The sequence below is a fragment of the Neofelis nebulosa genome, chromosome 8 (genome assembly GCF_028018385.1).
Source record: "Neofelis nebulosa isolate mNeoNeb1 chromosome 8, mNeoNeb1.pri, whole genome shotgun sequence".
NCBI classification, from domain to species: Eukaryota; Metazoa; Chordata; class Mammalia; order Carnivora; family Felidae; genus Neofelis; species Neofelis nebulosa.
Window position 1 is genome coordinate 124040235 of NC_080789.1, and position 15833 is coordinate 124056067.

Here is a 15833-nt window from a genome sequence, read left to right on the forward strand (position 1 = left end):
TCTTTGGATAAATACACAGAAGTGGAATTGCTGGATGATATGGTAGTTCTATTTTTAATTTTTTGAGGAACCTCCACATTGTTTTCCATAGCGGCTGCACCAACTTTTATTCCCACCAATAGCATGTGAGGGTTCCCTTTTCTCCACATCCTGGCCAACGTCTGTTATTTCTTGTCTCTTTTTTTAAGTCTAGTTTTTCAGTTTGAAAGAGAGAGAGAGGGTGCACACGTGTGAGCAGGGGCGGGGCAGAGAGAGGGAGAGAGAGAGACTCCCAAGCAGGCTTCGTGTTGCCAGTGCAGAACCCGACGGGGGCTCAAACTCACGAGACGTGAGATCATGACCTGAGCTGAAATCAACAGTCAGATGCGCTTAACCCACTGGGCCACCCACATGCCTCTATTTCTTGTCTTTTTGATAATAGCCATTCTAACAGGTGTGAAAGGATATCTCATTGCGGTTTTGATTTACATTTCCCTGATTAGTGATGATGAGTATCTTTTCCTGTTGGCCCTCTGCATGGTTTCTTGGGAAAAATGTCTATTCGGGTCCTCTACTCACTAATCCGACTTTTCTCTTTATTTATTTTGGATATTACCCCTCTGGTGGATATATGATTTGCAAATATTTTCCTCCCATTCACAATAGGTTGTCTTTGCACTTTGTTGACGGTTTCCTTTGGTGTGCAGAAGCTTTTTAGTTTGATGTAGCACCACTTCTCTATGTTTGCTTTTGTTGCCTTTGCTTTTGGGGTCAGATCCAAAAAATCATTACCAAGAATGATGTCAAGGAGCTTACCACCTATGTTTTCCTCTAGAAGTTTTATGGTTTCTGGTTTTACATTTCAAGTCTTTGATAAACGAGTTAATTTTTGTGTATTGTAAGATAGTCGTCTAGTTTCATTCTTTTGCATGTGGATGTCTTCAATAATATCATTTATTGAAGAGACTGTCCTTTCTCCATTGCATATTCTTGCCTCTGTTGTTCTAAATGGACTATATATGTATGAGTTTAACTTTTCTGGCTCTCTAGTCTATTCTATTGATCTTTGCGTCCTTTTTTTTTTCTTTTCTTTTTCTTTCTTTCTTTCTTTTTTTTTTTTTTGCCAATAACACAGTGTTTGATATGATAGCTATGTTATATAGTTTCAAATCAGGGAGTGTGACGATTCCAGCTTTATTCTTCTTTCTTAAGTTGCTTTGGCTGTTCAGGGTCTTTTGCAATTCCATACAAATTTGCTTTATTTCTGTGAAAAATGCCTTAAAATTGACATCATATAAGGATTGCATTGAATCTCTAGATTGTTTTGGGTAATATGGACTTTTAAACAGCATGAATTCTCTTAATCCATGAGCACAGAGTACCGATCCATTTATTTGTGGCTTCTTCAATTTATTCATCAATATCTTATAATTATTAGCATATAGGTCTTTCACCTCATTGGTTAAATTTATTCTTAGGGCTTTTATTCTTTTTGATGCAATTGTAAATCTCACTGTCTTCTTAATTTCTCTTTTTGAGAGTTTGTTGTTAATATATAAGAACACGACATATATTTGTGTATTGATTTTGTATCCTGCAACTTGCCTGAATTTGTTTATTAGTTCTAACTTTTTTTGGTGGAGTCTTTAGGGTTTTCTATATATAAGATCATGTCATCTACAACTACTGACCATTTTACTTCTTCCTTTCCAATTTGTATGCCTCTTATTTCTTTTTATTGCCTAATTGGTCTGGCTAGGATTTTTAATACTATGTTGAATAAACATGGCAAGAATGGGCATCCTTCTCTTGGTCCTAATTGTAGCTGTGAAGCTTTGGCTTTTCACGTAGAATATGATGTTAGTTATGGGCCTGTCGTATATGTCCTTTATTATATTGAAGGATGTTCCCTCGATAGCCACTTTTTTTGAGGGTTTTTATCATAAACAGATGTTGAATTTTGTCAAATACTTTTTCTGCATCTCTTGAGATGATAGGATTTTTATCCTTTGTTTTGTTAATGTGGTGTATAATGTTGATTGATTTGCAAATGTTGAACTATCCTATATCTCTGGAACAAATCCCACTTCATGGTGCACGATTATTTTAACATATTGTTGAATTCGGTTTGCTAATATTTTGTTGAGGATTTTCGCATCAGTGATCACTGGAGTACTGGCCTGCAGTTTTCTTTTCTTTTTTTTTTTTTTTTTTTTTTCTTGTGGTGTCTTCGTCTGCTTCTGGTATCACAGTAATGCTGGCCTTGTAAATGAGTTTGGAAGCATTCCCTCCCCTTCAGTTTTTTGGAAGAGTTTAAGAAGGACAGGTATTAAATCTTCTTTAAATATTTAGTAGAATTCACCAGTGAAGTTGTCTTATCCTGGACTTTTGCTTGTTGTGAGAGTTTAGATTACTGATTCAATGTCCTTACTAGTAATTGGTCTATTCGGAGTTTCTATTACTTCATGATTCAGTCTTTGAAGACTGTATGTTTCTAGGAATTTATTTATGCCTCTAAGCTCACATATAATTGTTCACAGTACTATCTTAGGATCCTTTTTATTTCTGTGTGTCAGTTGTGAATTCTCTTCTTTTCTTTCTGATTTATTTGAGCCCTCTCTCTCTTTTTCTCAAATGATAAAGGTTTATCAGCTTTATTTATCTTGTCAAAGAACGAGCTTATTGATCTTTTCTACTGTCTTTTTAGTCTCTCCTTCATATTTGTGCTCTGATCTTTGTTATTTCCTCCCTCCTAACTTGAGGCTCTGTTTGCTTTGCTTTTTCTAGTTTCTTTAGATGTAATATTAGACTGTTTATTCGAACATTTTCTTGTGTCTTGTGTTAGGCCTGTTTCGCTATGAACCTAGAATTTCCCTCTTATACCTGTTTTGCTGCAGCCCAGAGATTTTGGTATGTTGTACTTCCGTTTTCATTTGTCTCACAGTATTTTTTTGATTTCTCCTTTGCTTTCTTCATCGCCCCCATTGGTTGTAGAGTGGCATGTTGTTTAATCTTCACACACGAATGATTTTTCCAGTTCTTTGTTAAGGCTGCACCGGAGAGTGCAGGGGTGGGGCATGCCTACCGGCTTTAGTGGGGTGGCAACAAAGTGCATGCCTGCTGGCTTCCGGGAGGAGTGAAGCACGGGACGGGGACTGGGGCATACCTGCGCACTTTTGCAGGGGAGTGGGAGAGCGCAGGGATTGTGGACCCCCACTGGCACCAAGGAGGTAGTGGGAGAGTGCACAAATGGTGCTTGCCACTTCTGGAGAGAGTCTCAGAGGCTCCTTCCTCTCCAGCAGATGCATTAATAAGATGAGCAGATGAGTCTCCTTCGCATATAGTTTAGATGCTTTTCAAACTGCTGCTCCTGCGCTGGGCCCTGGGAAGGGTCGTTCTGCCCTTGAGCCCTTTAAAATTAGTACCTTAGTACCTACAACCTTTTGGGTCTCTTGGATGGCAGCCCCATTGTTTTCCAAAGATAGACATTTTGGGAGTTGGTCTCTGTGGTGCAGCTCACAAGAACTGGGGAGTGGGGGGGCTGATGTGGGGCAGAAACCCCTCACTCCTCAGGAAGAAGCTCCGGATTTGTGAGATCCCGCGTGACTCTGAATTGCCATGTGCGGGTGGGGCTTTTGGCGAGACTGCCTCTCTGCGTCTCCCACCTGTCTCCATGTGGCCTTTTAATCATTTGTTATGAAGGAGCTGTTCCGCTGTTTTTCAGCTCTTTTTCATAGGGAATTGTTCAGTATGTAGCTGCAGATTTGATGTGTGCGTGGGAGGGGGGTGAGTTAAGGATCTTCCTGCGCTGCTATCTCGGACTGCTCCCCAAATTAATTTTAATAATATATCTTACTTGACCCAATATACCCAAGATATTTTCAGTTAAACATGTAATTAATAGGGAAATAATTAATGAGCTAGTATGTGCTCTTTTCATGTACTCAAATTTCAAAAACTGGTGGGTATTTTATATGCATCTCATTCTAGACTGGCCACATTTCAAGTGCTCAGCAGTCACATAGGGCTAGTGGCTTTCACACTGACGGCTCAGCCGTCCATCCAGTCTTTTCTCCAGTCATTAGGGTAAGAATTATATCCTTTAAAAAATGTTTTTTTCCGGGGGGCAGGGGGATGCTCCTGGGTGGCTCAGTCGGTTAAGCGTCACACTTCGGCTCAGGTCATGATCTCACAGTTCGTGACTTCGAGCCCTATGTCGTGCTCTGTGCTGACAGCTCAGAGCCTGGAGCCTGCTTCAGATTCTGTGTCTCCCTCTCTCTCTGCCCATTGCCCACTCACACTCTGTCTCTCTTTCAAAAATAAATAAACTTAAAAAAAAATTTTTTTTTTCAAAAATTTTTTTTCCGGTGCAGCCTGGTATGAAATTTTTTTCATACCAGTGGAAACACTGGTATGGAAATCACGGGTATGGAAACCAATTTGACAACAAATTTCATATTAAAAAAAAAAAAGTCTTTCATTAAGATTGCTAGTCTAAATTATTTTATTTATAGTCCACAAAGAATCCTCTCATAAGAATTCTTTTCCATTTCATTACCACTTTCTAATATTATTTTCTTGACCTTCAATTAGATTACATTTTATGCATTTTATTTAGAAATCTTAAATTATGATATGTAATAGTATTCAGCAGTATAAATATTTATCCCTGCAACCCATATTCATGAAACAATGAAATTTACACAGAATCTATGCCTAGAAATGTTCAGCAAACATTAAATGTAATGTAGAACCTAAGGTGTATTTGATTATTCCAAAGAGACAGTGGTTTTGTTAAAATCTATCAAAATTTTAAGGAGCATGTGAGTATTTGAATATTTGTTCTCTGCTATTTTATTTCAAGATAATAAATCTAATTTTTAGAAAGATTTTAAAATACGTTGGTTATTCTTGTATAATATTATTTGGGTCAAAATCAGGTATCTTTTTGAAAATTCATGAGAAAAGTCAGTTGGGTAAACACAAAATTAAAGCCATCTGGTAAAACGTTAAAGAAGGGGCACCTGGGTGGCTCAGTCAGTTGGGTGTCCAATTCTCGATTTAGGATCAGGTCACGATCTCATTGTTTGTGGGCTCAAGCCTCACATTTGGCTCTGTGCTGATGGTGCAGAGCCTGCTTGGGATTCTCTCTCTCTCTCTCTCTCTCTCTCTCTCTCTCTCCCTCTGCCCCCCCCCAAAAACAAACAAACAAACAAATAAACAAATAAAAGAAAATGCTCAGGATAAAATCTGAAGAGGATGACAGATAAATTCATGAAAAATAGACTATTCTGCCAGACTGAGTAAAGACTGAATGTCTTAGGAGAATGAAAATCTGTACTTGATCCTGTATATGAAGACACAGGGGATGAACCGGCAATTTAATTGTTGTTTAATTGCACAATATATAAGGTGCTGCTATGCTTTATCACAAGGTTTCTTGACTCTTGTCTACATTTCTCTTTATTTTTGTCATTTTATTCCCTTTTGTCCCATTCACTTAGCATTCCATATAAGGATGTAGTTGTAGAGTTTTAATTCCCATTTTATCCAATTTTTCGCTACAAACATTGCATTTAAAATCTAAGGCCCATTTACATATTTTTTATGAGGAAGAGGGTTGGTATCCATGAAATGTACAGTAACTGGTGTATATTTTCTGCAAGAACAAAACACAGAGACAACAGTCACTGTCATTATCTTCACTAAAAATTGATAATAGCAACAATAGCTACATAAATTGGTACACAACTTTGGGCAATGATTTTGGCAATATTTAAGTGCCATTAAATAGTTTATTTCCTTCCATTGACTCTACTTTTGAGAATCCTTAGATATATATCCTCCCATATTTTTACATACACTGCATAAAGAAAGCCCCTTTACATACAGAGAGGTAGCATGGCCCAGTGGTTAAGGCTATGGTCTCTGGAGAACCAGGGCTCAAATTCTGACTCCATCAGTAACTAAATTCATGATGTTGAGCAAGTTACCTAAATATTGTACCTCAGTTTCTTCATCTATGACATGGAGATAAGCTTAGTACATCCTACAATCTTGGTGAGAATTAAATGAGGTAATAAGTATAAATCACTTCCACTGGTGAATGTAATAAATGTTCACTATTACCATTATTATTGCCATGATGGGGCTAATTAGAAAAGAAAAAGGAAGAGCCCCAGTGCTCCACAATATGAGACTGGTTGCATGAACTCTGGTCTGTCTATTCAAGGGCAAAGTCATTAAGTTTCACCACACTACACACAATGTCTAGCACAGGAACTAATTCCTACAAGTGTCGTATGCAGTCTGGATTTCATCGTGAAACACACAAGAAATACACTGGATCACATCTCGCAATAATTGGAAGGTGTCTTATGGTCAAGGACCAGTTTAATGGGTAGTGTGTGATGCATCTTACATTTGATGCAGGTTGTGGTTGGTAGAATGATAGCCTTCCGATGTCCCCGTCCTAACAGCCAAAGCCTGTGAATGTCACCTCCTGTGGCAAAACGAACTTTGTAGATGGGATTAAATTGGGGAGTTTAAGATGGGGAGATTATCCCGGATTATCCAAGTGGGCCCAATGCAATCACAAGGGGCCTTACAAGGAGGAGACAAGGGGTTTAGAGTTGGTAGAAGACGTGATGACAGAAGAAGAGGTTGGAATGATTAGAAGGGGCCAGGAGTCAAGAAATGCGTGCAGCCTCCAGTAGCTGAAAACGACATTAAAACGACTTCCCCCGAAACCTCTAGAAGGAACCAGCTTTGCCGACACCTTGACTTTAGCCCGCTGACACTAATTCTGGACTTCTGACCTCCAAAGTTGTAAGATAATAAGCCTGTGTTTTTTTAAGCTACTAGGTTTGTGGTAATTTGTTGCAGCAGCAGTAGGAAATGAATACAGTCAAATTGGGTGAAATAAGGTTCTTTGTTACTTTTGGCAATGTCAGGCCCTCAGTACTTTCTAAATACCACTCTACAGCAGAAGAGGCAAATCAATCTAAAGCTTCTGAATGAACGTTGAATGGAGTAGTATACAGCCATCACAATGATGCTTACAAACAGGAAAGGGTTATTTGAAAAAAATACCAGTTTGCACTTCAGTGAAATCACAGTTATACTATGTGGGCAAACGTCAAACTATGCATACAAAAATTTCAGCAGAAAATAAAATAGTAATAGTGATTATTTCTGCATGTTGAGACTATAAATGATACTACTTCTTTCCATTTCTGCAAATTTTCTATAATGAACAATATTGTTTTCACAATGGGAGACAGTACATCAACTTCATTTAAAAAGTAGATAGCAGAATAATGAAGAATATGAAAAGCAATTTACACGATACTGGTAAACTCAATTTCTTTATGTGCCAAAGCCTCTAATTTAATCAGTAATTCAGAACTTTCAAATTCCTGGATCTGGCATGTCAGTAACTGTGCAGTCACCAGGGATCTGTGTTTTAAGTTTGTCAACATTTGTGTTTTAATAATAGTAAAGTTATGATTATCAACTTCAAAAACCACCTGCTGACCAGTCACTGTGAGCTACACGGGGACAGCAAACAGGGGTGTTGAAGAGGAAGGGATTTGAGTAGGAATTGGCCATTGACCCCAGTGGGAAGGAAACAGGCAGAGGGGAGAAAAACCGAGGAACCTGCAGAATGAGTCTGCTTATCGGAGTGTGGAGAGATAAGAGGGTTCTTTGTGAAACTGTGGCGTTTTGACCTTGGAGAAATCACTGCCCCACTCTGAGCTTCAGTCTCTTCCTTTGTTTATGAGGGTATAGAACTAAATTATCTATAAGATGAATGCCAAATGAAAAAACAAAAAATGCTTTCGCTATTCTACAGTCTCACCTTGCATCCACACGGGGATTGCTGTGAACTGACGTGAACTAGGCCCTCAGCCCTGTGCAATTTGCCACCAATGCCATCACCATTAGGTATTTCACAGAATCTTCTTTATTACAATGTCAGAAAATAAACTTCCCAGTGCATTAAAAGGCTTAAACATATAAGGGGTTATAGCAGCAGCCTGATATCTGATTAGTCACTGAAGGCTGGCAGCTCATCACATGTCAGGGGTTTGAGGAATACATCCACGACCCGGGAAAGTTTTTGGCTTTCTTCCATGAAAAGCATGTTGGCAAAACTTAAAAACAGCTTTCCAACGAAATGAAACATGTGGCTGTTTCTCAATTATTCTGGTTTTAAATGAGGACACCATTTCTGGAATTCATAATTGTGAAACTTGAACGGAAGTTCGAGATGTCGAAGGATATTTTTTCCAGAAAATGTTGATAGAATACCTATTTGAAAGAAACTTTATGATTTAATCCAAATCTTAAGGAAATTCTAAGTCTGTGAGGGGGGGGGAACAAATCATGCGCGTATTTATTTCTAATGTGAAACAGAGAGGTAAATGCTATAGAAAGACACGGATGAATTACTGTGGATGGAATTTCAGAGGAGGATGAGAGATTATGCTCAGCTGTCCAGACAGAGAGATGGTTATGGGCATTGAAGCCTGTTTGGATCCTGAATTTAAGAATTGGGGTGGAGAGGGCTTTGTTGGTGGAGGAAACAGAATGAGCAATGTCTTGCTTATGTGGCCTTAAAAAATTTGAAGTGTGTATGGAGAAGAGCACAACATAAAATATGATGGTATCATCACCTCCAGGTTGAAGAACCATGAGATAAAGATCGAAATGGTAAACAAGATACAGACTGCCAAGGCCTTGAATGCTGACTTCAGGAGACTGCACTTTATTCTACAGACGCTGAAGATCATGTAGGCCTTTTGAGCAATTATTTAATTCATTAGCACACATCTCTCCCTATTATACAGGACAAAGGTAATTCTTTAGTTTAAAATTTATTATAATTTCTCATCCAACAAGTGAACAAAATTCTAAGCAACCTTTTTGTACGTCACCCAATGAATTGGAAAAGATTTCAAATTTATAGGTTTGAAACTCTAAGTGGGAATATTTCCTTCATTGCTCTAGTATTTATTTGGGGTTGGAATAGGAGTCGCCCCATTAAGAGGCTGGAATGAAGGCTGCACAGGTGGGGTCCCAGGAATTCCAACTGTCTGGGGCATGGAATGTGACATGAACTTTACCCAGTGGCCTCCTGGCATCCCAATTTCAGGCCTTCTGGTCATCAGAGCTCGGCTTGGTCCTCCTACCTCATTGTTCTTGGGAACTGGAACTAAATCTACATTCTGAACATGAAAACAGAACACCAATTCAGCATAGTGTTCTCTTTGTGTCTGTATGAGCGTGTGTGTGTATGCACGTGCACATTTATATGTAAATATCTCCATATACACACATTACACAAAATGGTGATGGCACATACCATTATCTTATTGTTATAACTGTTCTTCCGTAGCGAAAGCTATATTTTCCCTAAATGGCTTGGGAGCATCTTGAGAGCAGGCCTACCCTATTGTATTGTACGAATGAATACTCAATTAGTATGGAGTACTAATAGTCAATTAGTATTTAATCATCCACATATTTAAGCGAAGTAAGCACATGCTGAATTTCCTTCTAGGATCAGGAGAACAGCTGGTTAACATACTTGGTATTACAGGACAAAAAAGTTATGGTTTCGATTTTTCTTTAGATCTGTGAAAAGCAAGAGGGCTTATTTCTTTAAAAGCTCCTGAGATAAGTGAACTTATCATATGAAAGCAATCTATCAATACGTGTGTGTGTGCGTGCGGGCATGCATGTGTGAAATCTGCCAGCTTGCGACTGCAAAATGCAGAAATCATGAGCTGAATATGAAATACAGGTGGTGTGAGCAAATGCACGGAGTTCACCAACCAGCGTGGTTTTCATGTGTCATTCTCGACACTTACCTCAATGAAGAAAATGCTGGCTGCTGACGTTGGATGGTGATACATGTAGACTGTCACAAGAATGGCGGCTACTATAATGAGGACCAGGATGAGAATTCCAACAATGAGGCCAGCATGAAGGGTTCCCCCTTTCTTCTCGGCTGCACTGTCATCTGTAAAAGCTGAAAGAGCAGCACAGCTGTCAGAACATTCATGTGTTCTCATAGGTTTGCATTTCCATTGGGGGGGATGTTTGTATTTTTAATAAAGTACCGTTAGAATTTTTCTTTCACTTTCTGTACAACTTTTCCTCTCCAGAACACCGATTGTAGAAAGTTGGTGCTCTTTATTTGGGGCCATGAAAAGCCGTAGTATTAATGATTAAAAATACATTTGTAACTGTGTTTTAATTTATAGTTCAATAAACAAAATTAATAGCCTTTATTCTGAAAGTACTGTGGAAAATCTAAAACTCTAATTAACTATATAATAAATTTAACTTTGCTTTTTCTCATTAAACCACTGGCACTGTTACCCATGGAAAAACTGATTACTTTTTGAAAGCCTCTGTCATTTTCTTTTGGAAATTTTAAATTGAAGAGTATCATGCTTCTTTTGGTGGGCTAGACAGGCATTTTCAGAAAGTCTATACATGAGTTCAAAGGCTAATTTTCAAAATCTGTTTTAAACTGAAATGCTCTTTAAAAGTGTAACAGATGGATGCTAAATGACCCTCAAATAGTTTTATCTCCATCTGAAGGGAACACACAGCATATCGAAATATTCCATCCACTATGCCACAAACCAATGTCATTTTATCAGACTTCTACTAAGATGTTTTCCACTGTAATACCCATCTTCAGAGAATTAGGAAAAAAAATTAAATTTCTAAAGTAATAATTATCCAACCCAAAGTCAGTCAAGCAAATAAGACAAATCTCTAAAGTCTTCTCTTCTAAAATTCTGCAATCTTTGATGACTACTCAGGTATTTAAATAATGTGCAGCAGGTAACTATGTTTTTGGTGCATACTATGATTGATATTTTGAAACATTAGAAAATTACTTAATATTCATAAAAGTTCTACAGCAGTGATTCCTAATCTTTTCATTACTAATTTGTGTCTTTGTTTTAAACAATTATTTTTCTCTATTAAATCCCATTTATTAAGCACTGATTTATCTCTCTTATTTTAGATTTTTGTTAATAAAAAGCAAACACAACTGCCTATCAGAATGTGTGGTCAATACGAAGTAACAGAATTCCAGATAAACCAAAGAAACACGACCTTCCAGTTTTTCCTACCCATCTCTTAAATGTTTGTTGCTGGAGAGCCTGGCTCACTCAGTCGGTTAAGTGTCTGACTTTGGCTCAGGTCATGATCAGGTTTGTGGGTTCAAGTCCTATGTTGGGCTCTGTGCTGACAGCTCAGATTCTGTATCTACCTCTCTCTCTCTCTGCCCTCCCTCTTTTGTGCTCTCTCAAAAACAAATAAAAAAAAACCACTATAAATAAACAAATAAATAGTTTGTTGCCATTGTTTGTTCATTCTCTGCTTGAGACCCATAGTTGGTGTTTGGTAATTCTTCTCCAAATCTAATAAAGCTCAAAATCCTACAGCTTTCGCTTACATAACTAACATTCATTAAGGAAAGAATATACAATATAAACAGTAATTCATTATATGAAAATTCACTTATAGAAAGGATTCTGGGAAGATGGAAGAGTATGAAGTATCAGAACCTGTCTCTCTACACAGACAACAATTGTACTGGTAGAAGGTATCTGACAACTATCTTGGAACTCTGGACTCTACTGAAGGCTTGCAACTTTCAGGAGAAAGGCTTGGACTATAAATTGTGGTGAATTTCAGTCAATTTCAGCTCTTAGCCCAGTAGTGGCTATCCACCCTCCACCCCTCAGTCATGTGGCAGGCAGCTGTACATGGGTTCCTGAAGTAGCCTCCAGGAACCGGGCCAGGTGAAAAGTACTCATCCTCCAGATAGCAGGGATCTGTGCACTGGCCACTGATTGGTGCTTCTCATCACAGAGGCACAAAGACGCAGCCATTGGTTCTTTGTCTCTTCCTCCGTTGTTGCAAGCCTCTGCCCCTCTCTGGCTTAAGTGACTTCTAAGGGATTTAAAGAGCCAGTGCCCTTTTCGCCCTCCCCCCATTTCATTTCGCCCTTTTCTTTCATTTTTGGGAGCTAGATAGTAAAGACTAGGACATTCAGAAACAACTGCGTGTATGGGTAAGATCAGAAAGTGAGTGTATACGCCCAGGGAATAGCTCAGAAAAGACCTGAAAAGACATTAAGATTATACCTCAGGCTGATCCTCAACATAGACAGTCTGAAGCAACACAAAACCAAAACAATAAACAAAAATAATATCAAAAAGCTGCACACCTGGGGAAGGGGGGTTAAGAATCTGATTTCCAGAGTTACCCCTTTATTAGATTCAAATGTCCAGTTTTTAATAAAAATTCACAAAACATAAAAAGAAACACGAAAGTATGGCTCATTCAAGGGAAAAAAAATCAACAGAAACTGTCCCTGAAAAAAGATCTTATGGCAGTATAATAGACAAAGAACTTAAAACAATTGTCTTAAAGATGCTCAAAGAACCAAAAGAAGATGGGGAAAGAGTCAAGACAACAACGTGTGAATAAAATGGAAATATCAGTACAGAGATAGAAAACCCAAGAAGAAAACAACAACAACAAAAATTCTGGAGCTGCAAAATTCAATGACTGAAATGAAAAATTCACTAGGGATTCAAAGACAGATTTGAGCAGGCAGAAGAAAGAACCAGCAGACTTGGAAAAGAGGACAATGGAAGTCATTGACCAAGGGACAGAAAGAAAAAGGAGCCAAGGGGCCATCAAGCATTGCAGATGTCCCGGACAGAGGGACAGAGAGAGGGGCGGAGAGAATATTTTAAGAAATAATGGCTGAAAGCATCCTAGATTTGATGAAAGATATGAATAGAAGCATCCAAGAAGCTCAAGGTATTCCACTAAGATGAACTCAAAGAGATCCACACTGAGATGCTTTCTAATCAAACCTTTGAAAGACCAAGTCAAAGAGAGAATCCTGAAGATAACAACAAAGAAAATAGGTATACTATAAACAAAAGGCAAGGAGTTTGAATATTCCATTACAAAAAATCAACCAAACACAAAAGAAGACAGTAATGTTGGAAATAGCAAAAAAAAAAAAAAAAAAAAAAAAAGCTGTAAGGCACAAAGAAAACAAATAGCAAAATGATGAAAATATGCCCTTCCTTATCAGTAACTGTTTTATGTTTAAAGGGATTAAAGTCTCCAATGAAAGGACACAGATTGTCAGAAAGAATAAAAACACATGATTCAACTATATGCTGTCTACAAGATACTAACCTCAGATCCAAAGACACAAATGGATAGAAAGTGGAAGTATGTAAAAAGATATTCCATACACATAATAACTAGAAGACAGCAGAGGTAACTATACTAATATCAGACTCAATAGACTTTCAATCCAAAAGGTTGTGAGACAAAGAAGGCCATCATGTATAAATAAAAGGTTTCAATACAGAAAGAAGATATAATAATTATACACATGTATGCAGTTAATGACAAACCATCAAAAAATATGAAGCAAAAACTGACAGAACTGAAGGCAGAAACAGAAAGTGCTATAAATAGTTGGAAATTTCGATATTCCACTTTCAATCTTGGAAAGAACAACTAGGCAAGAGGTAAGTAGAGAAAAAGACTTAACACAATAAACCAACTAGATCTAACAGACATATACAGAACACTCTACCCAACAACAACATACACATTCTTCTCAAGGGCACATGGAACACCCTTGAGGAGAGATCATATGTTAGGCCACACATTAAATCTCAACACATTTAAAAAAATAGATATCATGCAAAGTATCTTCTCCATTCACAGTGGGATGGAGTTAGAAATCAGCAACGGAAGTAAGATGGGCAATTCACAAATCTGTAGAAATTAAACAACATACCCTTGAACGACCAGTGTGTCATCAGCAAATCACAAGGGAAATTAGAAAGTTAGGTATGAATGAAAACAAAACCGCAACATACCGAAACTTTGGGGACGCAGCAAAAGCAGGGCTAAGGAGGGAGTTTACAGCTGTTCGTGCTTACATTAAAAACAGGAAAGATCTTGAATCAACAACCTAACTTTACAAGTTAGGGAACTGGAAAGAAAAGAACAAACTAAACCCAACGTTAGCAGAAGGAAGAAAATAATCAAGACAAGAGCAGAGATAAGCAAAATAGAGAATACAAAAATAATAGAGAAAGTTAATGAGAGTTGGTTCTTCGAAAAGATCAATAAAACTGGAATGGGGACTCACACACAAGTAGTCTGTCCCCAGAGTCCACACCCTAAGCCTCTGATCACTAAGCCCTCAACTGACGCTGGACTGTAGGTACTGCCATTTCTTCTGATTCCATGTTATCAATTCTGGCAAAGAATTCTAAGTAGCCTTGGTAATTTCAAATAAAGAAAAATCAGCCCCCAATATGGTTAAAGGATTAACATTGTGCCCTCAAGAAGGCAGGGGCTGTGCCTGACTTGTCACTTCTCTGGGACTAGGGCTTCGGTCAGTGTCTGCCATCATATGCACGTAAAATCCACGTTTGTCGGAAGGGAAGGTGGGAGAGAGGAGGAAGAAAAATGAAAGAAAAATAAAGGCTACTGAAAATGGGTTACAGGTATTGGAATGACCACTTCTCCAACAGAAATCAAATGAAGTTATAATAAATTACTTCACTGGGTCTTCAGTTATCTCTACAACGCAATCAGTAACAGTAACTACCCCATAGGGGTGCTGTGAGAATTAAACACCTAAAACATATAAAGTACTTAGGAGAGTGCCTGGTATATAATAAGCACTTAATTAATGTGGCTATTATATTATTCTTCATTTTAATATGAGGGAGGTTGAGGGAAATTATGGTGTCAGATTCACTAGACCATATAAACTATGTGTTTGCCCTTAACATTTGTTGCTTTTTGAAGTTTGGCATTACTATTATTTTCTAAATGTTTGTTTATTTTTGAGAGAGAGAGAAACAGAGTGTGAGTGGGGAAGGGGCAGATGGAGAGGGAGACACAGAATCCAAAGCAGGCTCTAGGCTTTGAACTGTTAGCACAAAGCCCGATGTGGGGCTCGAACCCACAAACCGTGAGATCATGACCTGAGCTGAAGTCGGACGCTTAACCGACTGAGCCACCCGGGTGCCCCAAGTTTGGCTTTATTCTTAAGTATATTGTATTGTTGTACTTGGCGCACTTGGCCTTTTTTCTTATTTGTAAGAGTATGATACATTACTGTCATGGGAAAATAGGATTAATTTAAAATGCTGCTTTGGAGAAAGTGTGGCAAAAAAATATCTACTTGAGTCAAGCAGGGAAGCTTTGAATGTTTCTTCCAATCCCATGTGTAATTCCGTTCATCTATTCTTTTTTTTTCTGCGTGTGTGTGGCTTTTTTTCAAAACTTGTTTTATTTTTTATTTTTAAATTTACATCCGAATTAGTTAGCATGTAGTGCAACAATGATTTCAGGAGTAGATTCCTTAGTGCCTCTTACCCATTTAGCCCATCCCCCCTCCCACAACCCCTCCCATAACCCTCAGTTTGTTCTCCATTCATCTATTCTTTCATCCCTCCCTCCATCTATCCATCCCCTGCACCCCCAAATCCATCCATCCAGACAGCATCCGGTTCTCTCTCTGATATCAGTAGGCTTTTAAAAGCAGCATGTCAAGATTCAGCCTCACTTTCTTTGTGTGTGTGCAGAGAGGGAAGGGAAGAAGCAGACACTTGTGAATTAGCCTCAGGCTGCCACTTCCCACGTGAACCAGAACCTGTGGAGGAAGCAGCAGGCAAAAGACAGTCCTTCCCAGGAAGAAAAAAGAAAGCCAGCAACATGTTTTATTCAGTAAGAGCTCCGGTCAGTAAAATTAGCTTTGACTT

General features: G+C 38.3%; 1 protein-coding gene across 2 annotated transcripts in view; it reads right to left on the reverse strand.

Moving 5' to 3' along the window:
• Nucleotides 1-15833, reverse strand: part of PLXDC2 (plexin domain containing 2) — a 449881-nt gene that overhangs the window by 28599 nt on the left and 405449 nt on the right. Inside the window, exons 13-14 of one of the 2 annotated variants that reach the window (XM_058681756.1) lie at nucleotides 9855-10015; nucleotides 1080-5638 (exon numbers count right to left, since the gene is read on the reverse strand). In XM_058681756.1, coding sequence (XP_058537739.1) covers nucleotides 5585-5638; nucleotides 9855-10015 — 215 coding nt within the window. In that variant the 3' untranslated portion in view covers nucleotides 1080-5584. Of the gene's footprint in view, nucleotides 1-1079; nucleotides 5639-9854; nucleotides 10016-15833 lie in introns of those variants that run through there. The other variant, XM_058681754.1, reaches the window with a different exon arrangement.